Here is a 27639-nt window from a genome sequence, read left to right on the forward strand (position 1 = left end):
TTGTCCCATTACTTGTTGTCCAATGGCTTTGATTCCGATTGGAAAGAAGTATGGAGTCAAAGTGATGCAAACGGAATCTGTCAAATTGGGATTGAAATATCTTTCCAGAACGTGGAGGTGGAGAAAATTGGGGTTCGTCTGGTATTTGAGCAATAAGTTGAAGATCCTAATCAAATTATATTGTCGTGGAGAGACAATAGTGAATCTAGTGAAAGTGACATGGGAGGCTAAACTTTTTCTCTTCATCGCCAGTGCTGTAAGTCATCATCTTCTTCCTATGGTTACAAGTTGGTTTTTTTTTTTTTTGTTATTTATTTGTTTAATTTATTAGGACCTATACCAGCATATATATACTAGCAATATATATTTTGCTAGTTCTAACTTAGCATCACCTTTTGTCACTCATATTAAAATCACCCCAAACTCAAAAATTAAGAACAAAGTTTCTTTTCAAATTTATTTGGAGAGAAACTCTTCAAACTTCTTATATATATATATATATATATATATATATATGTATATATATATATATATATATATATGTTAATCTTTTTTGTGAATTTTCAAAATTTAACTATTGAATTTCATGTTCTTTATGTTCTTAACATATATATCAAATTTTGTTCAAATCGGATGTTATTTACTATTTAATCAATAAACTTATTTTTTAAACACAATTTTAGATCACAAAAATTTGAAATTTTAACATTTGTTTGATGACATAGAAATTGACTTGGTGTTTAAATGAACTTGTGAAGCTCATTCAGTGCGAGAAAGAGAAAATTTGGCCTATTTTTTATGATGTGGAGCCATCCGATGTACGGAAACAAGAAGGAACTTTTGAACATGACTTTATCAAACATGAACAAAATTTCAATGAGGACCAAGTGAAAATGTGGAGAGTTGCTTTGAGTCAAGTTGGCGAAATCGTTGGATGGCCTGTAATAAATAGGTAATTTTTATTTGCTGCTTATTTCTTTTTAATATTCAGATGACCCACTTCATATATATAACGTCATTTTGAATCTTAAGCAGATCTACATTCTTGTTTGTATTTCTATAAGTTTTATCTTGAGCCAATTAATTTACATGGTATTGTTTAAGCAAGCAGAATTGAACACCAAATATCTACCATGTTCTCTCTTCATTGCAGGCCCTTGTCACAAGTTATCAGAAGCATTTGTTAGAGTAATACCGCGTAAATTGAATTATGATTCATTCTCAAAAATTGATGATGGCCTAGTAGGATTAGACTCTCGAGTGTTGGAGTTGGAGTCATGTTTAGATGTTGGGTCAGACGATGTTCACTTTATAGGGATTTGGGCGATGGGGGGAATGGGTAAGACAACTCTTGCTAAAGTTGTTTATCGTATGTTTTTGAAAGAATTTGAAGCTTGTAGTTTTATTGCAGATGTTAGGGAACTTTCTGAAAAATATGGTTTAGTTTTCCTACAACAGAAACTTGTTTCTGACATTTTGATGGAAACAGATTTGAAAGTAAAAGATACTGATGATGGAGTTCTTGTGATCAAAAAGAGATTTTATAAAAAAAAAAAGATTCTACTTGTTCTTGATGACATACATGAATCAGACCAGTTAAATAAGTTAGCTAGGAAGCATGGTTGGTTTGGTCCTGACAGTAGAATTATCATAACAACAAGAGATGAGCATGCGTTGAAGAAACACGAAGTAGATCAAATATATGAAGTTAAAGGATTGAATGGTCAACATGCTCTTCATCTATTTTGTTTGAATGCTTTTAAACAAGAGTATGCCCTAGATGATTATTTAAAACTATCCAAAGATTTTTTAAATTATGCTGGTGGTCTTCCTTTAGCTCTTTGGGTTTCGGGTTCCTTTTTGTTTCGAAAAAGTAATGTTGCCTGGCAAAGTGCGGTAGAGAGGTTCAAAAAATTTCCTGATGAAAATTTGTCAAAGTACTTCAAATAAGTTTTGATGGACTCCAATATTTAGAGAAGGAAATATTCCTATATATTGCATGCATTTTTAACCGTGAGAAGAAAGATGATATAGTACAAATGCTCAATATTCTTGGCCTAGACCTTGATATTGGATTAGAGAGTCTCATTGATAAATCTCTCCTGAACATTATGGATGAGGATATAGTGTGGATGCATGATTTACTTGTAAAAATGGGTAGGAACAAAGTTTTTCGTGAGGGCCCTAATGATCCTGGGAAGCGTAGTAGACTATGCCATTATGAGGACATTGACAAGGTGTTGAAAAGAAATAATGTAAGAGGTTTTTTTTTAGAGAATTTGAGCTCATTCCCTATCTTCTTGTTCAACAAATTTGAAATTTGAATTGGTATGCTAATAATATATTTTGCAATTCACCAATTCCTTCTCAATTATTAGGGAACAAGTGCAGTTCAAGCCATCGATTTTTAAGGTATTTATCAAGCTGAAAAAAGAGGCACATTGGAACCTTGAGGCCTTTTCGAAGATGGACAATCTTAAATTTCTTAGAATTCGTAATGTTTGCCTTCAACATGGCCCAAAACATTTTCCTAATGATTTAAGAATTCTTGATTGGCGTTCATATCCTTCAAAATCTTTGCCATCAAGTTTCCAACCAAATGAGCTTGTGCAACTTTGTTTGCAAATGGGCAATATTGAACAACTTTCAATAGGAATAAAGGTAAGTGTGTTATTAAGTATCCTCATACGAGTTTGCTTTTAAATTTTAATATACAGACACTAGGAAGCTAATTGTTCTAACATTTTTTTTTTCTTTTAACAGAATTTTGACAAGTTGAAGTTCAATGATTTGAGCAGTTCCCATCACATGATTATAACCCCAAACTTCACTGGAGTCCTAAATCTTGAGAAATTAGTTCTTAAATATTGTGAAAAGTTACGTGAGCTTCACCAATCCATTGGACTTCTTAAAAAGCTTGTTCTTCTTAGGCTCTCATTTTGCAGCAATCTAAGTCGTCTTCCTAGCACTATTTGTAGTTTGAAATCGCTTAAATGTCTTGATCTTTCTAGGTGTTCAAATTTTGACAACTTGCCAGAGAATATAGGGAATGTCAAAAGTTTGAATAAGCTTGATTTGAGTGGAACAGCTATAAAAGAGCTGCCTTCTTCAATTGAACGTTTGACAAGCCTTACTTCATTGACTCTACTTGAATGCTATAAATTTGTGTGTCTTCCTAGCACCATTTGTAGTTTGAAATCGCTTAAATGTCTTGATCTTTCTAGGTGCTCAAATTTTGAAAACTTGCCAGAGAATATAGGGAATGTCAAAAGTTTGAATAAGCTTGATTTGAATGGAACAGCTATAAAAGAGCTGCCTTCTTCAATTGAACGTTTGACAAGCCTTACTTCATTGACTCTACTTGAATGCTATAAACTTGTGTGTCTTCCTAACACCAGCAGTGGGAAATTTTTTTTAAATAACTATAAAATCTAAACAATATTATTAGTTAGGCAACGTTTCAAACTAATTTGGATTCTAACAAATCGAGTTTTGTGGACTCGATTTTGGGCTTAGAAATCGAGTACATTGTACTCGATTTCTCCATTGCGGCACCGGCTGAGCTGGATAAAATGTCCACGTAAATTTCAAACTCGAGTGCATTGGAGTCGTTTTAAGAACTCGAGTCTAATAGACTCGATTTGTGTTCAGCCGTCCACGTGTCCCAAACACTCAAACTCCCAGATCACTCACACCAAAACACCCTCAAACAGCTCGCAGATCACACTCAAAACTCCCAAAATTCGAAATCACTCAAAATCTCACTCTCAAACACCTCGCTGATCTCACTCTCAAAATCACAAAAATTCAAACATCACAAAATCACAGAATCTCAAAATCTCCCTCATCTCTCACTCTCAAACCACAGACGCTCAAACCCACTCAAGCATGAGGCTCTCCCTCAGTCTGTCATTCTCCTCTCAACTCATCGGCGGCTCGGCCTCATCGGTGGCTCGGTCTGTCGTCGTTGGCTCCTCTCGTCGTCGGTCTCTGACCCACCATCTCTGCGAGCTCAGCATCTCTCTCACTCTCAGGTAATTGATTCATCCTTGGTTTTTTTTTTTTTTTTTTTTTTTTTTTGTTTAAAGGGTTCTGGCCACATCACCATGGAAGCAAAGATGATACACAACATAGTTATTGGTGAGGCCGAATCTTTGAACTTTGATATGAGCTCTGCTATAGTTTTCGGACCAACTGATTTAAATGACTCTAACTCTCTAAGTAGGCGTCTGTACTAGGAGCTTTCTTAAACCCACCTTCATCATAGCCATCTGAGATGGGCTCAACACCAACAGTGGTTGCATGAATGGACTTGACAGTGTAATGGGTGGCGGCTAGAGTGGCCTTGAACCCTTTGGAGGCCAAACGTTTGGCAAACTGGAGTGGGCTTATGTGGCTTTGGGCAGGATAAGTGAGCTCAACAACGTGACCTTTTTGGTGACTCATTTTTTTTGTTTTCAGGGATGTACCTTGATTGATGAATAGAAGACATGCTTATAGGTCATGCTTGAGGTTCCTTGCCATCCTTGAACTAAATTACCATGGAAAATTTTGGCTGGATATTGGAAAAGTCGGTCACCCTTTTAATTGTAGTGGCCAAATTTGGTGAATAATTTTTTAAATAAAAATGCTGATTAGGTATTAATTTTTTTTTAATAGGAGAATTTGAAGTTATTGGTTTTCAGAAAAACTGGGTTTGGACCCACCAATCCTTAGGTTTACATAATATATGTTTCTTATAAATAATTTAGTAGTTTCAATAATGGGAGGAGGGATTTGTATCATGGTTCTCCTAATAAAGGAGAATAGGTTATATTAGTGAGCTTGAGGCTCTTAGATTTATGGGTAGGGGTGCAGTGGATGTTACTTGAAATCTGTTTGGGGCACTCATGGCTGTGGATTTTGGAGAGCATTAGAATGAAGTGAGATTGTTTCTTACTGTGCATTCAGTTTGACATAGACTTTGGTAGTCAAATTTGATTCTGGCATGAGAGTTGGTGTGGAGATCAGCCTTTGAAGCTAATGTTTCCTATGCTGTATGATACTACTGTGGATAAGAATGCTTATGTGGAATCTTTATTGGAGAGATAGGAGGAAGGGGGAGGAGAAGTTGTTGCGTGAAATTCATGAGAAATTTTAAGAATCGGGAAATGAATGGGGTGGCTTCATTTTTCCATCTGTTAGATTCTTATATATCATTAGGGAGGGGAGTGATAGGAAGAGGTGGAAGCTAAAGAGTGATGGGGAGTTCATTGGACAATCTTGTTATGAGACTTTATGGGGCTCCACTCCAATGCCTTTCCCTTGGAAAGCCATATGGAGGGCCAAGGCTTCTAGGAGAGTTTCCTTTTTTGCATGGATGGCAGCTTGGGAGAAAATTCTTATCTGTGAGAACCTCATCAAGAGAGATTACTCAATTGTGAGTTGATGTTGTATATGCCATTATAGTGGGAAAATTGTGGACCTCCTCTTGATACATTGTAGTGTGATTTTTGAGTTGTGGAGTTTGATATTCATGGTGTTTGGGGTTCGATGGGTATTATCTAAGAAGGTTCTTGATTTATTATGTGGATGGTGGAGTAGGGGACCTAATTCAAATATATGGAATATTACTCCTTTATATTTGATGCATACAAGTGGTCTTTTGTTTCGGGTCTTACAGATAGTAACTTTGTTCATTCCTTCATTGAGTCCATCCGTATGTAGATATTTTTGCAATTGTAATTCTTTAGATTATTTTGTGTCTATTTCATGTAAGAATTAAGATGTGAACTTGCCCGATAATTTTAAGAAGATAGAGCTTTCCAGGCTTGCTCTTCATTTGCTTACATAAATGATCTTAAAAAAATGAAGAGGTGTGACAGTTCACATACATTTTTCAATTAATTTTAATGATCAAATAGGCTAGTGAGTTGATGCTCTTATAATGCATAAGATGTGATAATTCACTTTTGTTGGACTGGAAAAAGGACATAACTAAGAAACCTCACTTTAGAATTAGTAACTTAGAGCTTTTTCTTATCGTTTTAAGCCACTTTCCACTTTGAGCTTCCAATGGTTAATATGGAATCATAAATTAATATAAAAGATGAGTTTAGAGATGTCTAGACGTTCATGGCAGTTAGTTTCTATTTGTATATAAGGTTTGACAAACTGATTGATTCTCAAACTTCATAAGAGAGTTTCTTAAAGAGTTATATCTTAATTTTATGCTCTAATTTTAGTTCTTTCTCAGTTTTGCATTGATAAAAATTAGTGCCAAAATTTGACTACATTTAACTGCGGTAAATTGTATTATTTTTCTGGATGAATAACTCATTTGTGATTCCTCTTTCTTAATTCCTTTTCTTTTGTCCTATAGTCCTGTCCTAAAGGTTTGGGTGCCTCATGTAATTGCTAATACTGTATCTCGGTATCTCCAAAGAACATTAAGGTTGGACATTTGTTTACTTCATCTGGAGGGATACCTTGCCTGCATGCATCAAAACTTTAACCAAATCTTGCATACAGTTGACAGTAAAATATCAAGCAAGATTAGTTTCATGATATCACCAGTTTCTCCTAGATGACATGCTTTACTGACAGTGATGGATTTTTTTTCATTCAGTATTGAAACAGAATCTGTTTAAAAAAAATGAAGGAGCAGAATTTTCAAGGTAAGAAATTGAATTATTATTAGAAAACGAAGAAGTTTAACTATGCGTATTCTAAAAGTTCAAGCTATTATAAAATGAAGAAGTTGATCATATAATTATTATTTTAACACTTTTCTTTAAGTTTAGATCTAAATTCCTCCTTGATAAATGAAGTCCCATAATATGTAGCACCGTAGAAAACAACACTCCTTAACAAAAGCTACTACACAATCTGATCTTAGCCAGTAAGCAAACACTTTTTCTTTAATAAGCATTTATTTTACAATGATGCGTTTCTTTTCAGCGTATACGTAACATATTGGTTCATTTGTATGTAAATTTGTTATTTTTCAAGTTGGTGATTTTAAATATATGATGTGTTTAAGTTCAATTTAAAGTCACTATGTCAGGTATGCTCAGGGTGAGGAATAAGCACTATGGTACGATTAAGTTTTTTTATATAAGTTTTGATGATTACTCTCTAGAGGAGAATCAAGGCCTAGACTCCAAAATTGTATGGTCTAAACAATGCTGAAATTTTCAATAGACACAATTTGCTGGTTTAAGAGGGTTTGGCTAGAGCTGTAAGATAAGGAGAATTGAATTATGTGTGACAGTAACACTAACTGTTAGTCATTTCAATATTTCTTTACTCTTTAGAGACTAATATGTTACTGTCACACAATTTGCTGGTTTAAGAGGGTTTGGTAGGAGTTGTAAGAAAAGAAATTGAAAATGAAGTATATGTGACAGTAGCACTACCTGTTGGTCATATCCAATATGACCTCACTGACAAATATTTACTTTTTTTGGTGGCTTATAGGGATCGTTATAATTTTTCTAAAAAATCCAGCATGAAACCATTTAGCTCTATGGTTTGTCCAAAGGAAAGTAATGGTAACTTTGTAGAATACATAGTAGAGCATATTAACTTTGTGGCATGTGTATATAGAGTTTAGAGCACCTCTTTTGACAGATTTATTACGATACAGTGATGAAGTTGTATTTGTTGTTTAGGTTATTGGAAGGAGTTGCGCAATCCTCTCTGATGGAACTGTAGTCTCTAATGTTGAAGTTTGCCCCATTTCCTACCATTTTTTCCCCTGTAATTTTACATTTATAGATTTATAGTGCTAGCTCTTCTCATTAAGGGTTTTGCTTTTGTTGACTGGTGTGTCATGTGTTGTTGTTGTGTGAAGACTGTTGATTGTTTGATGCTTCATTCTGAGAAGGCTTATTGGTTGTGGAACTTTGTTTTTAGATCTTTTGGGATTTTGTGGGTCTTACCATGGCCCACGAGGGGTACTAGATTTTCTCTTTAAATGGTGGAATTGGTTGGGGAAGCACTTGTCAAACATTTGGAATTTGGTTTCATTGTGCTTAATGTGATGTATATGGAGGGAATGTAATCGACAGACATTTGAGGACGTGGAGAGTTTAGGAGATCAATTGCTTGCTTCTGTTCATGGTTCTCTTTTTGACTAGTTTCAGGTTTAGGGACTCATATCTAGTGATTCCCTCCTTTTATTCCTTAGTTCTCTTTGCCTTTGTATTTATTTTTTTCTTTGTTCTTTTTTCTCCTTTTACTTTTGGACTGCTTAGTGCTCCTTTTTTTGCATAAAGTATCTTTTATAATATACATCTTTCCTACTTATTAAAAAAATGATACATTAAGTGGTCATGGTACAATGGTGTTCCCTTGGAAGAGTATTTGGCGTGTTAAGGCACCCTGGGGGGAGGGTCTCTTTCTTTGTATGGAATATGGATGGCAACAATGGAAGATTCTGTCTATTCATAATCTTTTGTAATTCTTTAGACTTCTTTGTGTTCAAGCATGTACATGAAGTAGTCTCTTATCTATAAAATGCTCATTTACTTTTTTCTTTAATAAAAAACTACAGCTGCACTGATATTAAAGGGTCTCTTCGTGGCCATATGTGAGAAAATGTTGGAAAAGGCTAAAAAGCGCATTTGCATTTGTTTAATTTGAAACATTCATATGTTGAGCACCTCATTTATAAATTCATTTAAAGAAAAAAGTTAATCCTTCTATTTATGGTGATTTCTCTGCCATTTGAGGGCTATCATGAGTTTCTTAACGATGATGTCAAATTTCTACATGCAGAGTTTGATGCATTAACAGGAAGCAAGATCTCTCCTATTGACATTGGTGCACCTGTTGTCCGCATGTCTTATAGTCCTACAAGTGGGCATGCTGTGATTGCCATCCTTGAGGTTTGTCTCCAAATAGCCTCCTGTTTAGAATGTTTGAATTGTGTTGAATACTCAAACACTTCAGGTGTCTGATGGTTAAATTTTTTTTAATGATTATTGTTTTATCGGAAGCACTAGAACTGTGTTGGGTTAGCTGTTTTCTTGGCATATATGCATTTTCCACTAATTTATGTTCCTTTTTTTAGTTATAGTAGTTATGGTGGTTAATCTACTTTGATTTTGATGTTATGCATCTGGAGATAAATCGAGTATGTGCTTTTGGAAGCCTCTTGGTCTAAAGTCATTTTCTTGGAATTGGAAATTATATCTTCCTACTCTTTAGGGCAATGCATGGAAACATATGACAAAGCTTGTGTTTATGCATGTTATATACTTGCAATGTGTTCTGTTCAGTCCCCAAATATTTACTGTACTGAAAAAACAAAGCAGGAAAGGCAGAAGAAAAGAATTCCATCTCCCCCCCCCCCCCCAGCGGATAAGCAATGTAAATTTTATTCAACTAAGAAAAAAAAAAGTCATCCAATTATACAGGATGTATACAACTGGGGACCAATACAATCAAGTACACAAATTACAAGCATCCATCAAAGCATAAACTGAGAAAAGAGAATGATTTCCTACAACTAAAATCTATTCCGATAACGTTTTATAGAGGAAAAGAATTCCAGCTTTACTTGCCAACTTTACTGCAATCAGAAACTTTGGGTTGGTTCTATCTTCTATTCAAAAAAATAAAAATAAAAGAACAAACTATGGGCTGAATTAATCATGACATTTTGGAAGAGTAGGCATAATTTAATGGGAAACGTTTCAGATCTTTAGAAACAGCAGAATACTACCAACAAATTTGGTCATGCCAAAAAAATATCCTGGTAATATCTGCTTTCCATTCCTTGTATGTATTTGTTTGTGGGAAATGAGACATGGGGACGGATTTACTTTAAAGAAATCATGCTAACTTCAAAGATATAAAGCTTTAGGCAATTGATGCATTTTCTTCTAATTTAATATGTAGTATGGCTGTCGTTGCTGAGGTGGATGATGAGTTCGGTCCTGGTCCCAGGGTTCCTTCGGTGTTAAGGTTTCTAACAGAACATCGATCATCTGCTGTTTGGGAAGGCCAGGTAAAATTAAAATCGACGACCTGCTGAATTTCTATATTCTTTTCTTATCCTTTCACATTATGTTGATTTTTTTTTTTTTTTTTCATTTCTAAAATCCTAAGTTTGTCAATGGTATCACTAGTTTTGAATGCATAGTAATGCTCTTGCAAAATGGTCTCTAAATAATTATCTACCTCTTATCATTTTCGTTTTAGGCTATACTTCTGATTTTGTTGATGTAATTCTTCTTGAGCATAACCTTAATCTTGATATATAACTTTTGTATTTTTGGTTTTTGTATAAAAAAAATAAGAAGACTACAAACGCTTCGTTAAATAAGTTGTCATAAACTCATGGAAATTCCAATTGAAGAACTTATAGTCTATTTTCCTAACAATAGCTACAATCATTTATACAAAGGTTATGGCATATTACATCTCATCACCATGGTTCTATCATGTGTAGGATCCGGGGGTATTGAAATGTCGTGGTCGTAATGAGGAGTTTCGAAAACGAAGCCCGATGGTGGATGATCGCGTCCTCGACATTGTCAAGAGAATTGGATTAAAGGGGCTGTATAGGACCCCATTTAGAGAGCTTGATCATAATTTGATAACGGCCTTTGTTGAGCGATGGCGGCCTGAAACCCACACCTTCCACCTTCCACATGGTGAGATGACGATCACATTACAAGACGTGGAGGTTTTGTTGGGGATTCCAATCGATGGTGAGGCAATTGTTGGAACTTGTGCCTTGAGGTGGGCTGTTGAATGTCAGGAAATGCTTGGAATTGTTACTAATTCGGTGGTGCTTAAAGGACAGAGGATCCAAATCAAGAAGCTACTTGAAAAAATTGACCAAGGGTTGCCCGATGGTGCAGAAGAGGTTGTTGTGCATCAGTATGCACGGTGTTATATTCTAGCACTCCTAGGGGACACAATTTTCGCTGACAAGTCTGGCGATAGGGTGTATACGATGTGGTTGCAGATGTTGAGAGACCTTCACAATCCACCTCGGTACAGTTGGGGGAGCGCTTGCCTTGCATGGTTGTACAGAGAGTTATGCAGGGCAACCGACAAAAACGCTAGTCAGATTGGTGGGGCCTTAATACTCGTTCAATATTGGGCATGGTCCAGATTCCCTTTTTTATGCCCAAGGATGGACCTCCCACCAGATGGTGCATATGGCCCACCATTACCATCATCGCCATTGTCTAATAAGTAAGTCTCTTTCTTGACCGATTCTCTCTATTTTTTTTGGATTCATCATTTTAAACGATATGACACATTGAACTTAGCATTATTCAACATACATATCCTTTTTCTTTTTTATTACATTGCATATTTGGTAGATATTGATTTCCTCTTTCTTCATTGTAGGTTAGTTTGGGTCATGAGCACGAAGAATAGCCCCGCCGAAATCTGTTTGATTCGGTACCGTCAGCTTCTAGATTCTATGTATCCCAACCAGGTATCCAAATTGTGTTTCTTGTAATGTTATCTTAGTGTATACTGTTATAACTGTAAAATATATCAATTCAAAATAATGGAACATTGCATAATGTGCTGCGCTTTTTTTTTACTACAACAGGTGGTGTGGCAACCATATGAAGCCGAATTGGGCCACCTGCCTGCGTTCTGTGTAGCAGGACGGGACATGTGGACGGCGAGGGTGCCGCTTGTATGTTTCTGGTAGTAGAGAAACATACACCGGATCGTGTTCTTCGTCAGTTTGGGATGGTGCAAGAAATTCCCGAAGATGTTGATACTGACGATGCCCTTCATAAGATAGACTTGAGGGGGAAGATTGAAGTGGATTGGAGGGTCAGACATTTTAGCCACATCCAAGTATGGAATACGAGAGCACAGAAACTATGTCATGGAGCACAACTAGAGGGTGCTATGTCGAGTGTTCATCCATACTTCGGCTGGTATGGTAAAGTCACATGGAGGTTTGTCGACCACACTAGCGCCTCTCTTCTTATTACGGTAATCACTTTGACCTTTCTTTCCAAATTTTGTTGCGTATTACCATTTTTGCGTTAAGTGTACTAATTGTATTACAAAAATTGCAGGTCGCCATGCACAAGCAGATGTTGATGCGTTATGTAGTAGACAGTCCTGAGCACAAGCTGATTACAGCTATGCTGAAGGAAGTGGATCGCCTTCACCGTCTAGCTGCCCATCTTCCCTTGGAAGATGCGGATACAGCAAATCCAGAACTGCCAGAACATAATGCACGACCAAGCACGAGCTCAACTCCTGCCAGCCATAGCCATGGCCAGTGTGTTGCACCCCATCAAGGCCAAAATCAACCCCTTCCACCCCCACATGCTTATTCTGCCCCAGAGTTCCCTCCACCCCCACATGCATCACCTGCCCCAGAGTTCCCTCCACCCCTACATGCATCTCCTTCCCCAGAGATCCCTCCTTGTACTACTCCCACATTTCCTGACCTACAGATCTCTGTACCCACTGCACATGCATCTTCTCACCCCGAGATCCCTTCACCCACCCTATGTACATTTTCTGACCCCACTCATCTATCCCTTACTCCACCATCCTTTGATCTCGGCATTGATTTCAATGACACCCCTCAGGTCATGCACACTCAATCTCCCTCGTACAGCATTGGTCATATACACCATGTACCACCCCATAGTGACTCTATGTCATTTATGCCCACTCCTGGACTGCATACAGCTCTTATGACTATGAGCCTCACTCACATTTCGTCCGCTACACCATCCTCCCCCGCAGTTGTAGTATCTTCAGTTGCTGGGAGTCAAGCAAATCAACCAGCTGTGCATGTCGAGAATGAGCAAGTTGATGAGCTACAGTCACCCCCACAAGGTCGGCCTAAACGCACAAGAAAAGCACCTCCTTGCGAGACAGGTGGTCACAAAGCAGGACACAAGGCTGGCCCCACGGTATGCATTGGTCATTTACTAGCTTTGAATACTTTCGTGACTGCTGTTATAGTTGGTATTAAAATTCATTTGATCCATTGTTTCTTTGTAACTTCGTCTTTGCAGCAACGCAAGGAGCCTGACCAAGGAGATGCGGTACCCCCTCCCCCACATACCAGACATTATACAAGACAACGTAAGCGTCAAGTGCCATAGGGTTAGCACCCCATCTGCCTACAAATGGTGTTCAACTCAGCATGTATATTTTGCCCAACTCAGCACCCCTTGCAAGATTTGTAAGGCTTTTCAATATGCTTGAGGGTTTTTGTTATCTCTTTTTATATGTTTATGCTACATTAGTCCTAAATATTTTTTTTTGAAATTATCTTACGGTTGAGACCATGGAAAGCATCTCTACGTTTATATTATAAATAGTTTTTCACTTTATTTGTCTGCAATAGAATGAAATAAATAAATAAAGTAGCTCAAAGGCTATAAGTCCAATTCTCTAGTCTATTAGTATGTATTCCAACCCTGATACCGCATTGTAGAATCTTTTTATTGCTTTTTAAATGTAAGATGACTAAGTAATCAAATTTGCTGTTTAAGTAATCATGGTACCTGTGTTATTTGATGAGTTTCTGATGCAGTTTGGGACCGTTGACTGCACTGTGTTTGGTTCCTGAGAAAATGGAGGACAATAAAGTAATGTCTAGAGTCAAGAGGTCATTGGTTTTGTTCTCAAAAGCTGAGAATAAGCCAAATGATTGTTTTGTGTATCAAAAAGTAGGAATCCAAACAAGAGAAGACCCTTCGATGTCCTTATAGTGCTAGATGTTATGACTGACTAAAATGTATTTATGCTCTGTGGTTAACTTTAATTAGTAGGCTTTTAAACTGGTTCACACCTCTCATGATTCAACAGCCAATGAGGTCCCCATTGTTCTAAACCCTTCATATGCGCTTAGGCCTTCTTAACAGCTCTGGTTTACAACACATAAAGTTGAAATACAGAGAAGTAGTGAAAAATAGCTACAGTAATTGCTAAGGAATAGGAAACCAGAGCTTTCCATGTTGACTTGGACTAAAATCTTCTCTTTGGGATGGTGCATGTTGGATGCATCACCGGCTGTAACTTTTATTCATTTTTGTTTATTATCTTTAATAAATTCACAAATTTTCAATGAGTTTCTGTGAAAATTTTATTTTATGTAGTACTACATAATTTGAATAAGGATAGAAGAGCTCTACAATTCAAGTGTAATGAAATTTATTTCAAATTTTTTAGTTTACTATCTCTTAATTAATTCACAAATATTAAATAATTTTTTATGACATTTATTTATGTGATACACATGAGTCATATAATAACAATATAACCCCAAAATTGAAATTTCATGTTTGATGAAATTGCTCTCACTTAATTTATAATGCTTGTTTTCCATTGTAATTTTCTATCATAAAGTTTTCTAGTTTCTAACCTCTTTTTTTTTTTTTTTTTTTTTTTTTTTAAAAAATTTACGCAGGGTCATGAAATCGATAGATGCTGTTCTTCAACTTTCACAGGGATATGGTATGCCTGTGAGTGAACTTGGGATTCTTGTGGTTGAATTTATCCTTTCAATTGTGTGGCAGTTGCTTGATGCAACATTAGATGATGAAGGCTTGCTAGAACTTACCTCAGATAAGAAGTCCAAATGGATAATTAAATCTCAAGAAATGGAAATAGATCGTAATAATAGTTTTGATGAGAAGAGGGCTGAACTTCAGGAGAGATTGCAAAATTTAAATACTGTGATGGCCATTGAGTTAGTAGGGGAATTTCTACAAAATAAAGTAACTGCGAGAATTCTTTACTTGGCTCGTTGAAACATGTATGTAGATTTCCCTTTTAATAACATCCTTCTCAAACTCTGTTCATTTTACTTTAATTGCATGCAAGTGAAATCACACTGGATGACTCTTATGCTCAATAGGTCAAGCATTGGATAGTGACTGTTATCAATTGACCATTAAGTGCATTATTTATAGACATAACTTAATATTCTATGAAAGATTTTTCCAAAATAGTTGTCCTATATTTTCAGTGAATCCTGCTTTGTTATTTCCATTCAATTCCATATTTATAATTTTATGAAGTCATAACTATTATGTCTCTTCATAACTACCATAATCATATTTCTATTTGGTCTTCTTTTGAATGAAAAAAATTAGGCTAACAGTCCCTGCTACATTGTCAGGCCCTCACATTGGCTAGATTTCATCCAGAGATTACAGTTGCTTCAAGCAAATTCCCCAGCATTAAGAAATTCCAAAACTCTTACTCCTGAGTCTCTTCAGCAGTTGACTTCAGATGCTCGAATAGTATTGTCTCGAGAATGCAAAACAAGTTCACTACAAAAGTTTCATGCAGTCATGGCTTTTGGATCTCTCTCTTCCTCTGTTGGTCTATGCCAAGGAGCTAGCCGTTCTGCTCTTTGGCTTCCTCTTGATCTCTTATTAGAAGATGCCATGGATGGATATCAAGTAAATGCAACATGTGGCATTGAAATAATTACTGGTAAATTCAGAGTTTTTCATAGTCCTTGACGTGAATCTTAATAGAAATGTTGTCAGATCTGTTCTTCCAAATCCAATGTCTATAAAAATGATAATTTTAAGGTTTCAAATTGTGCAGGTTTGATTAAAACCCTTCAAGCAATAAATGGCACCACCTGGCATGGCACCTTTTTAGGTCTTTGGATAACAGCTCTTCGTCTTGTTCAAAGGGTTAGAATTCGTCATGATTGTACTAATCAGTTTCATTTATTTCTGAGTATATGTCAAATATTTTTGACATCACAATGATTTCTTATTTCATTCGAGTATCATGTCCTACTCCTTAAATTGTCTTGTTCTCTTTAGCCTTTAGACCTGACTCAAATTTTTGTGTTTTTAGAAGTTTTTGTCTAACATCAATCTTTGAGTTTTCTTCCCTATCTTAATTGATCAGTAATTTGGAGAAGTTTTAAGCATTTTGGGGGAAAAACATCTGTTTGTTTCAGTGAAGTGCCTTTAAATGGTTAATTGTGTCTTTAAAATCAATGTAGTAGGAAGAGGTGTTTGCTTGCATTGTTAGTATGAAAAAAACAGTGTTTATATAGGATCAGCTGCTGTAAATTAATAAAGCTTCCAACTTTTAACAGTTTACGTTACTTGGATTTGAAATAGGTTTCTTCATCTTGTGCTTTACACGGCAGAGAGAGCTTGGAGCCATGCCATGGAGAAGAGGCAACTTCCGGATGGTCCAAATTCGCGTCAGCGTATCTATTTGATTGGAAGGCTGAGGAAAGCAGTTAAATGGGCTACACTGTTTGCTCAGTTGTGCGCAATCAAGGGAGATTCCAGAACGTCGTTAGAAGCTGAGGTGTGTCTATAATATATCATTTCACCGTCAAGTTTTCACGGATTTTGAAATGCTTGAGGGAGTATGAATGATCTGTGGGTCTTGTTCAAAACTACAGGCTGTTTAATCAGTGTATCACTTTTTACCATTAACACATTGAATCATATGTTGAGGGTATTGAATTGCTGCCTAATTTTTTTGGATAGTGAATGTTTTGATACTTATCTTTTGATTACTCTATTTTGAGAACTATCTTTTACTTAATCTAGTTTTACATAACTTCTTCCATTTTCATTTTGCTAACTTTCAATTTCCAATATGTAGGCTTATGCCTCCTATATGAAAGGGAACTTGTTGTTTGAACAAGATCAAAACTGGGACACAGCATTAATGAATTTCAAAAGTGCCAGGTGCATTCTTGTCTCCTTAAATATACTGATTTTTACTCTTGATACTTTGCCATTGGAAATGAATTTGATCATCAAATCTCACCTCAAAAATAAAATAATAATGAATTAATTGATTTAGGCGTAAATTAATTTTGAGTGGAAATTTATCTCAGAAATCCCTTTGAGATGTTCCTTGTTTGGTCTATAAATGAAAGTGAATTTCTTTAAAATTGCAGCTTAGCCGAGATCTACACACGTCAATAATTGAGGGAAGGTTTCCAGAGTATGTTTTTCTTTTGCTTCCCACCCCCCCCCCCCCCACCCAATCATTTTCTCTTCCTCTTTTCTCTTTCACGTCCTTTCCGAAGTAGCCATTCTCCATTCTTGTTCGCTAATAACTTTATGCCAGTTAAATTCCTCACTTCTATCTTTTGGGTAATGACTATTTTAACATTCTTCTCAATCTTATCTTATTGTAGGTTTGTATGTAATTTTTTGCGGATAATGGTATATTTCTTCACTTCTTTCAGTCCCATGAGTTAAACCACACTAAAAGTCTTCTGATGGTTTCCAGCCACAACTGGATATTTGGCGATGATTATATTTTATGCAACTATCCCGTTTGTGAAAAATATACCTTTTTCTCTTGCTTAACTAGTGCACTTGTAACTTCTCTGAATTTATTCAAGTATGGTTGTGTCTGCTGGTTTTTTTTCTCCCCTTCTTTACTTTTATAGTCCAAAAAGTCTCAAGTTTTGCTTTATGTCTCAAGTTTTGTTTTATGTGACAAATTTGTTCAGCTCAAGAATTGGAAAAAGATTTACATGGTCCAGCCGCAGATTCACTGCCAGCAGAGAAAAGACTGGCCATCTTTGACAAAATTTTTACTGCATATCATGAAGCCAGGAGCTGCATTCGTAGTGACTTGGTATGGAAAGTTACTTCATAATGTCATTGTTTTATTTCTATTAGAAGTGAGGTCCATTTAACCCCTAGAGATAACATGGTTGGGAGCCATGACTCATGTTACGGAGGTTGGTCATTTAAATATGTCATTGCCCCTTCACTTGGGGCCAAAATTCACTTCTCAAAAAGAGAGGAAAAAAGGACTTCATTAGATTATTCATTAAAAAAATTACTCTTAAAAAAAAATTGTAAGAAATCATTCTCATAGTTCAATCCTATTCTGTATCTTTTAGACTGCTTTCCTGATATACTGTATATTCTAGGTCAGTGCAGGGAATGCTGAAAATGTGAAAGATGACTTAAATGGTCTTGACAAAGCCGTTAGTGCTGTTTTAGGACAAAGAACCATTGAGCGCAACCAGTTGTTAGTTACCCTTGCAAAGAGTAAACTTACTAGGCGACGTGATGACAAAAATGAGAAAGTTACCAAGCCTGAAGAGCTTGTTCGCCTATATGATCTTTTATTACAGGTTAACTATCCCTATTTAATTGCTTGTTACTTGGCTTTCTTCTCATTAAATGTACTACTGAAGTTGCAAGATGCTAGCATCAAATTTTATTAGAAAACTTTGTGAATGATTATGTTATATTTTGCAGAATACAGCTGATCTTTTAGATTTAGTCAGTTCTGGAAGAGATAGAAAACCCGAAGAGTTGGCATTTTTTGAAGAGTGTGCATTTTCTGAATTGAAAATATCTTGTGACTTTCTGAATGCTCGTAAAGAAGTAAACCAGTTCAATGTTAATAACCGGTGGAGGAAGCGTGGAATTGCTATTGTTCCGACCAAATTTGGCATATCCTTTACGGCAAAATTCATGAACCAGGTAACATGTTTTCTGTATGTGTAATTTATTCTACAAAATTGATTAGCCTATATGGACTTTACTGGCATTTTGAGGATCATTTTGGTTTGTGCTCTGAAAGAAGTAATGAACTTGGGAGATTATGTTACTGCTGCAAGGGAGGAGGGGAGTGGTTTACAGGGATAAATCTGGAGTGAAGTTCCAATATTTGTAACTTAGTTTATGTAACCTCTGCCAGCTCAACAAGATTAAACTCCCTTGGATATGAACTGGGAGACGAGTAGCTACTGCTCCAAAATTTTGCTTCAATATTCTCTCCCCACGGAGGGTGACACACTGTGAATTCCTTTCTACATTTTTATTCTCCCCTTTGTTTCAGTTATTCCTAGCTGCTTGAACTACATAAATGAATAGTAGTTGTGCATGAGGTGGCACAATTAGGATTTTTTTTTGGTAGAAAACATTTGGGATTAATTGGAACTAACTTTTTACCCTTGAATAGAAAGCTTCTCTGTTTCTAAAAATTAGAAAAATTACTCTTTTCCTTTGAATAGAAAGCATTACATCCATATAAATAGATGACTAAATTACTACTGAGCCCAAACTGAAGTACCTTTGGCATTATCTGACATGTGCCAAATTAATGCTTGGATATTAGAATTTGTTTTGGGATGCCCTATATATATGTCTATAGTAGTTTCTTTCATGGTACTCCATCAGTTTTGAAAATTTATAGATTGCCGAACTATTATTACTGGTTGAATTTGTTATGACATTCTTACTTTTGGGCTATGAGGTTTGCATTTTATGTTTATTCTAGAATCATGTCATCAGATCTCGATTATGTAAATCTGCCTAATGACCGTAGGCTGGTGCTCTTGTTCATGTTTATACCGATGGAACTGTATTAGTTACACATGGAGGTGTTGAGATGGGGCAAGGTTTACACACAAAAGTTGCTCAGATTGCTGCTTCAGATGCGATGAATAAGATGGAGGAGGAATCGGAAAACCTGCACAAACAGCTCTTAGATAGGGATGTGGACCTTGGGACCTTTGTGAAGAAATACAAGAAGCTTCGTACCACGTACCATAGGCGTGCGCTTATTCACCTTTCAGCCAAAACTTCTTCAATTGGTTGAATAGGTATATCAGATGTTGTATAATTTCATATTGAGGAACGTTGCCTCTTGTTTTATTGTATGATATTGGTATAATTTTGTTTTGTTGGCATAAGTTTGTTTTGTATATCATGTGAGTCTTTTTTTGGCTATTGTCATTATGCCAATCCTTATTAAATCAAAGCCATTGTTGTGGTTAACAATAACTTCATTGTTTGTATGTGCAAGTGCTATGTTCAATCTATCACTTCGCACATTATTACCGACATCCCACTTTTTGTATCAAGTTTGAGTCCTGACAGATTTGATGTTCTCTGACACTTTGCTAATTGTTATAGTATAGAATCAGGTGATCTTTCATGGCGGCTTGACTGCAGCTTCTGATATATTGTATCGTGCGGAACTTTTGCATTATTTCCTATGCTATATGGAGAAAAAAAATTGGTAGAAGATAATTTAAACTTGTATCACAGGTGTGGTTCTCCACACGGATTCATAATTGAAAACAAATGGAGTCTATAGGCTATAGTCTATACTACCTTACCTTTTTTCAACAAACTAAGGGTCATCCCTGTCTTCTCATACATAATGTAATTAGGAAGAATTTTTGTTCCTAAAAATTGGTTGGGGTGAGTAGCTGGATGTAGAGGGCATGATCTCAGGTAAAAACGTGAGCCTTGAGCTGGTGGCTTTTCACCTTCCACCTTCATCATCTATGATCTCTTGATTTTGATTAGGAAAGAAGACTCAACTAGAAGTTATAGTTGAAGGTTAAACGGTATATTCATTTAAGTGCAAAACAAAAGGTGTCATGGTTCATGCTAAAGGCAGTAAAGCACTAGCATCAGCACTTTAAAAAAAAATTAGCATTTGGCACATCAAAAACTCACTTTTTAACATAGCCTTTTGGACAAGTTATTATTTAATAAAATCATGAGGGTAATAGTGACGACTGAATGGGGCAATTATTTTTTGTGAGGTTGACACGTGGATTCAGTTAGGGCCTGACAGGAAATCACCCAAAAAATAAATAAAAAAACCTACAAATCGAGTTCATAAAACTCGATTTATAAATCGAGTCCTATGGACTCGAGTTCTGCAGTGAGTACTCGACTTCCCCAAATTCGAGTTTCCAGGTAGAGAGGTCATACATTTTTTTTTTTTTCAGTAACTTTTGCTTACTTTTTTTTCTTACCTTTTCTTTCCCATTTTTTTTCTTACCTTTTTTTTTCCTTTTTTTTTCTTACTTTTTTTTTCCGTTTTTTTGCTTACTTTTTTTTTCCATTTTTTTTTCTTTTTTTTTTTCCTTTTTTTTTCTTATAGTCTCAACAAGAAGCACCAACACAGATGAGTATAACAGCTAATAGAAATAATTAACAACTAATTGAAAGATAAAATTAACCATTCATAATATCACAATATAGAAACAGGTACATTGGATACAGAATACTTCAATTACAAGTGCATTCAGTGATAAAAGAAAATAATAATTGTGCCAATACAACCCAGTAGTAAGTTCAAATACACAATAAAGAGAACCACAATTTACATCTACAATGGCATTCCAAAATCGAGTATCTGCATACCTGAGAAAAATTGAAATATTGTCGTTAGATACCAACAGCCAAAACAACGGTACTAATCTACGTAACTTGGATAATTGATACGCACATGAAATTTTATATAAAAGCATCACTTACCTAGGTTGGGTCAGTATTGCTTGTCGAAGCCCCACGGAAAAGCGGAAATCTTCTACGATTATCTTCTACGGTTATGCCCATGTTGATGACACAGTCCACAGCTCTGCTTTTGTTGAATCTCCCTCAAGTCAGAATCTGGCCTTCGGCTTCCCGGTTTTCGCCGGACCCCATCCATCTCATTCCGTATCCTAGACTTCACAGGTCGACCTTTGGCTCGTAAGAGGTCTGGGTCAGGCACCCACTTTGGACCTTCCACATCCCTCCATAATGACTCTGACTTTGGCACCACAAATTGGTGTGAGTAGGTGCGAATGGCATTCTCCAAACTATAGCATGGGTCAATATATGCACTTGCATCTTGCCCCAAGTACTGAAGAACTGTAATCGCATGTGAACAAGGGATCTTTCGATTTTGCCACTTTCCACAACCACATGTTCTGGCCAATATGTTTATTTCATGACTATGTTGTCCCCCTCCAGAGCTATGGATGTTGTACGCAATCGTTACTTGATATACACCATGGACATTATTAAACGGCCTTACTTGGTGTGTTTTAGATTTTTTCAGATTTGCATCAAAGATTTCTAAGGCATATTTACTCCACACCTTGCCCTCCAAGAGATCATGAGTAACTTTTTTGTGTCGATCATGGAAATACGCGACAAATTTGCTCCAAGTGAATTCAACCAGTGCAGCAATGGGCAGGCCACGAGCACCTTTGAGTACTCCATTGAAGCACTCCGAGACATTGGTTGTCATAGCCCCATAACGGTATCCACCATCACGTAGCTGGGTCCACTTCTCTATATCCTCTTTCATTAGATATGTGTATGGCATGATGGATGGGTCAGGTTCACTTACCTGTTGTTCAGTGGCTGATTTCTTCCTAAGGGCCTCGATCTCGGCTTCCTTGATAGGTTGCATGTACAACTAAAATTTAGCTTCCTGAGTAGCATACCCCGCTTTCAAGGCCAATGACTTTAAAGTGGCGTCCTGAAAATGTGTGTTGAAGTTGCTAGCAACATGTCGAAGGCAATATCTGTGGTATACTCGTACTCGTCCATGATCATCTCTAGGCCAGTTTGCAATTGCGTTTCGAATACCCTTATTTCGGTCAGAAATTATGCATATGTCCTTATTTGCTATCACATCCCCCAGTGCAAACCTGACGCAATCTAAAAACCACCTCCAACTAGGCCCTGACTCTTTGTCCACAACAGCAAAGGCGAGAGGCAAAACCTTGTTGTTGGCATTGGTGGTCATTGCAATCATCAACACCCCTCGATTTACCATACAAATGGGTCCCATCAATACTGATTACTGGCTTACAATGTCTGAATCCTTCAATGCAAGGAGCGAAAGCCCAAAATACATATCGCAATATTGTAACACCTTCCTCCCTCGGTTCAGTGAGATACCAGTATCGGGTGCCAGCTTCTTGATCTAAGTATGCCAACAACAACTTTTTCAGCCTTTCGTAAGACTCTTCCCAATCGCCGAATATCTTTGCAATAGCCCTTTGTTTCGCATCCCATATCTTATAGCAAGAAAGCTTATGTTCATAATACTTCCCTTTGATGTAATCTTTAAGGTGTTGAATTGTTGCCGTGTGATTTTCTCGCAACGTTGGAACAAATTCTGCTGCAAGAAAATTACAATCCATCATTCTACCATCAAGAGCCATGCCAAGGGTCATACAACTGTGAGGACCATCATAAGATGTGACCATCCATGTTCCCTGTTTAGGCTTCATGACTGCTCCAACGTACCACTTGCATGACCCATCCATGCATTTCACATACAGTCTACTTTTGGTCGACCTACTAGTCAGAAAGTTTCTGTTATGCTTTGCGGCATGAATTGTTAATGCACGTTTCACCGCTTCTTTATTCGCAAAAATCAACCATGTACAAAAATTTATGTCCGCATTCCAAGAAAAAGCAAATGCTTGCTCACCAACTTCAGGATCAACCATATTTTCCCAAGTATTTTCATAAAATGATAAGACGGGAGGTTCATAAACGGGGGTTGCATTTGTAACATGCTGAACTCTAACAGTAGGGTTTGCATCATCTTCATCACATTCATCCATATCATCAACATTAGGATTGAGAGTAATTTCATGGTCATCAACACCCCTATCAAAGTCACCTCGCTCAATCCTCTCTTCGTACTCATCTCTATCGTCAAGATCTTCCCCAACACAGTGTTCGTCTTCATCTTCAACTACTGGAACTGTAGAGGATTCACCTCGATGTGTACAAAATTGATCTTCATATCTATTGTCAGGTTCGCTCTCAACTGTTCTTGGTGTCTCTTGAAAAGGGGGTGTATAGCCTCCCAACGTGGTGCATTGATCATCTAGGACTACAAACTGTAGAGATGTAGTTGTTTGTACAATATCCTCTGCGCCGACTTCTGCACGCGGCTCCAAACTGACGTACAACTCAAAATTTGCTACTTGTTCCCATCGACGCATCTTGTGAAACATGAACTTCACATGTTTGTCTTCTGTAATCGCCATATATCTGTAATTAATGCATTGATTGAGGACTTCATGTGGAGAACAGAAAGTAATATGTATGTCATGCAAAGCAGGGTTCAGTTGCAGCTCTTCTTTAATTTTTATCTTCAAATCACTCAAGGTCTTTAACTTATGGCGTATCATCATATAACAGCACTGGATACCCAGACCTTGAAATGGAAATCCGTCATAAGGGTTGGCATTGCTAAGGGATCCACCATAGTATATATTTATATAGATCATTATCAACCTATAGATCATCAAGTGCAATTGTGTTAGTGACAAATTTATAACCCTCAATCAACATCAATCACAAAACTTTGGGTATGACATGCCAACAATACTAACCTCAACCAAATTTGCATATACTCACATCCAAATCATTCTAGAGGCATGACTTTCAAAACCCATTCAAATAAGATATGATGAACAAAAATATTATAGCAACTAGTTACCCATTGAAATCTTTGTTACAAATTTGAAACAACTATATCTTGAAATAATTTATACTAAAAAGACTGTAATGGGTGTCTTAGGTATCAAACTCATAATCCATTTCATACCAATGACAAAAACCTAAAAGTACTAAATATTCCTAACAATTGATCACAATATTTAGTACTAAATATTCCCAATATTAATTTTGAATAAAAAAACCTAGCATAATCACAATATTTGGTACTAAATATTTCCCCAATACTAAATATTCCCAATAATTAATCACAATATTAATTTTTTTTAAAAACCTAGAAAATAATTTAATCACAATATTTACACTAACAAAAAATAAGCAAATATTCCCAATATGTTGTAATAACATAATTAATCACAATATTTGGTACTAAAAATTCCCAATTTACAATCACAATATTAATTTCCTAAAAAAAACTTAGCAAATAATTTAATCACAATATTTACACTAACAAAAAAAAATTCCAAATATGTTGTAATAACATTAATCACAATATTTATTACTAAGTATTTCCAATAATAAATCATAATAATAATTAAAAAAAACTAACAAATAATCACAATATACTAACAAACTAATCACAATATTTACACTAACAAACAAAAAAACAAAAATTTTCCTAATATGTTCTAATTGTTTCTTAAAAAGAATAACCTAGCAAATAACCACTATATTTAACTAACAAAAAATATTATCAATATTGTAAAAAACATTACCTGAGAGTTGATGAAAGTTGAGTGTGATTGTTGTGTGAGTTATGAAGTAAGTCGTGTGAGTGATGAGGGTTGTGTGAGTGGTGCTGCTGTGAGAGCAGAAGAGAAATGAGAGCATAAGAGAGGGTGTGAGCCGGGTAAGGGGGAAAAAGGTCCCAGTTGGGACCCACATGACACGTGGATGGGTTGGGGACCATTCACAGAAATCGAGTTCAGGAGACTCGATTTTTAGAAGCAAATAAATCAAGCCTCCTTTACTCAAGTTACGTCCACGTGCCCGAAAACCATGGTGACCAAAAATCGAGTCCAGTAGACTCGATTTACTTTAAGTGATCACGTGACCAAAAATCGGGTCCAGTAGACTCGATTTACTTTAAAGTGATCACGTGTGCCCGTGAGTGTGGAAAATAGAAATCGAGTTCACTGAACTCGATTTTCTTGACCAAAAATCGAGTTCTTTGAACTCGATTTTTGTGCCTACGTGGACTCCTTGTCCAGCTCAGCCAGTGCCGTGATGGAGAAATGGAGTACAATTATAAGCCGAAAATCGAGTCCAATAGACTCGATTTGTTAGAAACCAAATTTGTTTCAAACCTTTGCTTACTAATGATATAGTTTGAGTTTTGTAGTTACTTCTGAAAAAACGCCCCAGCAGTGGTTTTAAGTTCCATGGTGCTCTTAATCTTTCTGGATTTTCAAATTTTAAAAACTTGCCAGAGAACCCATGGATAATCGATGGTCTAAAGATGCTTTTTTTGAGTAGGACAGCTATAGAAGAGCTACTTTCGTCAATTGAATGTTTGACAAGTCTTACTTTATTAACTCTCAAAAATTGTAAAAAATTTGTGTGTCTTCCTAGCACCAGTTGTAGTTTGAAATTGCTTGAATCTTTGGATCTTTCTGGATGCTCAAAATTTGAGAACTTGCCAAAGAATCTAGGGGATGTCAAAGTTTGAAGAAACTTGATTTGAGTAGAACAGCTATTAAAGAGTTGCCCTCATCAATTGAATGTTTGGCAAGTCTTACTTCATTGACTATACTTTGTTGCTATGAACTTGAGCGTCTTCCTAACACCACTTGTGTTTTGAAGTTGTGTGGTGCTCTTGATCTTTCTACATACTTTGGATTAAAAAACTTGTCGGAGAACTTGCGGCTACTTGAAGGTCTAGAGATGCTTGATTTGAGTAAAACATCTATAGAAGAGATACCTTCATCAATTGAATGTTTGACTAACCTTACTGCATTGACTCTAAGATATTGCATGAATCTTGTGCGCCTTCCTAGCACCATTTGTAGTTTGAAGTTGCTTAATTCTCTTGATCTTTTTGGATGCTTAAAATTTGACAACTTGCTAGAGGGAAGAGCAATTGTTATCAAGACATTGAAGATCCCAATCAAACTATAACACAGTTATGCATCAACAGCAGGACACTCTATGAGGATTTGAGTGATCACCACCATGATCTTTACAATTCAGCCGCAGAAGGTAGCAGAAATAAGCTAAGCTGTGATGAGGAAGATGGGGCTGGACCTAGCGGAGAAGGCTACTCTAATAAGGAACCAGAGCTAAAGTGGATTCAGAGAGTTGGAGAATTTATGGCTGATTATGAGGATTCTAATCGAAGGGGAATTATCGACTTCTTTGCCAGTAAGTGAACATCTTTCTTCTTACTACTTTACAGGTGATCATCTTTTTATTTTTTGGGGACATATACTATCTTTTTTGTAGAAAAATGTAAACTTCAAAGTATTGTGCTAGTTGCACCTTAGCATTACTTGTTAACACTTGCAGCAATAAATCAGCCCAAACTCAAAAATTAAAATCATACCATACCAATTTTCTGTTTTTAGGTTTTTTTATTTTTTATTTTTATAATCAGGTTGGAGTAATACAAATTTTTCTTCTTGTCTTTCTGGCGAACTTTTATTTAGTCGAAGGAGAGGATCAAACGACCAAGAAGCTTGAATCCATTCTTGGAGGGAAGAGGGATAGTTACCAAGACATTGAAGATCCCAATCAAACTATAACACAATTAAGCATCAACAGCAGGACGCTCTATGAGAATCTAGGTGATTGCCATCATGATCTTTACGATTCAACCTTTAGAAGGTAGCAGAAATAAATGAAGCCGTGATGAGGATGGCGGGGCTGGACCAAGTGGAGAAGGCTGCTCTAGTGATGAACCCCCATCCAAAGACTTGGAGGATGTATGGCTGATTCTAAAGAATTTTGTACAGGGAATGTTTCGTCTTTTTTGCCTGTAAGTCATCCATCTTTCTTCTTTCTATTACAGTTACAAGTCTTGACGTTCTCTTTTATTTTTTGGGGAGCGGATTCCAATGTAATGAAAGTGTGGGTTTTGATTGTCAGGTTTAAATTGGCATGATAAAAATTTTAAATTTGTCATATGTATAAATTAGAGTTTTTCTTTTTAGATTTTTACCCCTGTTTTTGTACATATACTAGTATTGAGAGAGGGAAAAAAGAAAGTTCAAAGTATTGTGCTAGTTAACATTACCTTTTGGCACTCACATCCCAATCACCACAAACTCAAAAATTAAATTCATTCCATATCACTTTTTCTTAAGTTTTTTCAACAGTTTCTTCTTGACTTGTTGGGGCACTTTTATATATTGGAAGGAGGGAATCCAAGAAACTTGAAGCCTATCGCAGTGGTCAGTGG

The 27639-nt window shown here is 36.4% G+C and overlaps 4 protein-coding genes across 6 annotated transcripts; all 4 read left to right on the forward strand.

The window, feature by feature from the left end:
* Positions 1-27639, forward strand: LOC142610852 (putative disease resistance protein At4g19530). Of its 2 annotated transcripts, XM_075782808.1 has the most exons (5): positions 1-256; positions 759-952; positions 1154-2661; positions 26888-27216; positions 27597-27639. In XM_075782808.1, exons 1-3 carry the CDS (start codon positions 23-25, stop codon positions 1185-1187), a joined length of 462 nt encoding a protein of 153 aa, XP_075638923.1. In that variant the 5' UTR covers positions 1-22; the 3' UTR covers positions 1188-2661; positions 26888-27216; positions 27597-27639. The 2 variants fall into 2 exon arrangements, 1 of the variants encoding a protein (XP_075638923.1); XR_012839892.1 differs by lacking the exons at positions 1-256; positions 759-952 and having other exon boundaries at positions 977-2255; positions 2379-2661.
* LOC142610418 (serine/threonine-protein phosphatase 7 long form homolog) lies at positions 8862-11197 on the forward strand. The gene is made up of 3 exons (XM_075782235.1): positions 8862-8870; positions 9886-9994; positions 10439-11197. The coding sequence occupies exons 2-3, from the start codon at positions 9887-9889 to the stop codon at positions 11195-11197; spliced, it is 867 nt and encodes a 288-aa protein (XP_075638350.1). The 5' UTR covers positions 8862-8870; position 9886.
* LOC142610851 (mediator of RNA polymerase II transcription subunit 33A-like) lies at positions 12455-17579 on the forward strand. 2 transcript variants are annotated; one of them, XM_075782805.1, is made up of 10 exons: positions 12455-12902; positions 13008-13177; positions 14408-14755; positions 15122-15441; positions 15559-15650; positions 16092-16287; positions 16591-16676; positions 16892-16938; positions 17135-17162; positions 17456-17579. In XM_075782805.1, coding segments are annotated over exons 3-6 (543 nt in total). In that variant the 5' UTR covers positions 12455-12902; positions 13008-13177; positions 14408-14753; the 3' UTR covers positions 16221-16287; positions 16591-16676; positions 16892-16938; positions 17135-17162; positions 17456-17579. The 2 variants fall into 2 exon arrangements, with proteins under 2 accessions (XP_075638920.1, XP_075638921.1); XM_075782806.1 differs by lacking the exons at positions 12455-12902; positions 13008-13177 and having other exon boundaries at positions 14368-14755.
* Positions 17346-19920, forward strand: LOC142610419 (uncharacterized). The gene is made up of 5 exons (XM_075782236.1): positions 17346-17361; positions 17456-17583; positions 17885-18091; positions 18219-18446; positions 19294-19920. Exons 1-5 carry the CDS (start codon positions 17346-17348, stop codon positions 19564-19566), a joined length of 852 nt encoding a protein of 283 aa, XP_075638351.1. The 3' UTR covers positions 19567-19920.

This window comes from Castanea sativa, chromosome 9 (genome assembly GCF_040712315.1).
Source record: "Castanea sativa cultivar Marrone di Chiusa Pesio chromosome 9, ASM4071231v1".
NCBI classification, from domain to species: Eukaryota; Viridiplantae; Streptophyta; class Magnoliopsida; order Fagales; family Fagaceae; genus Castanea; species Castanea sativa.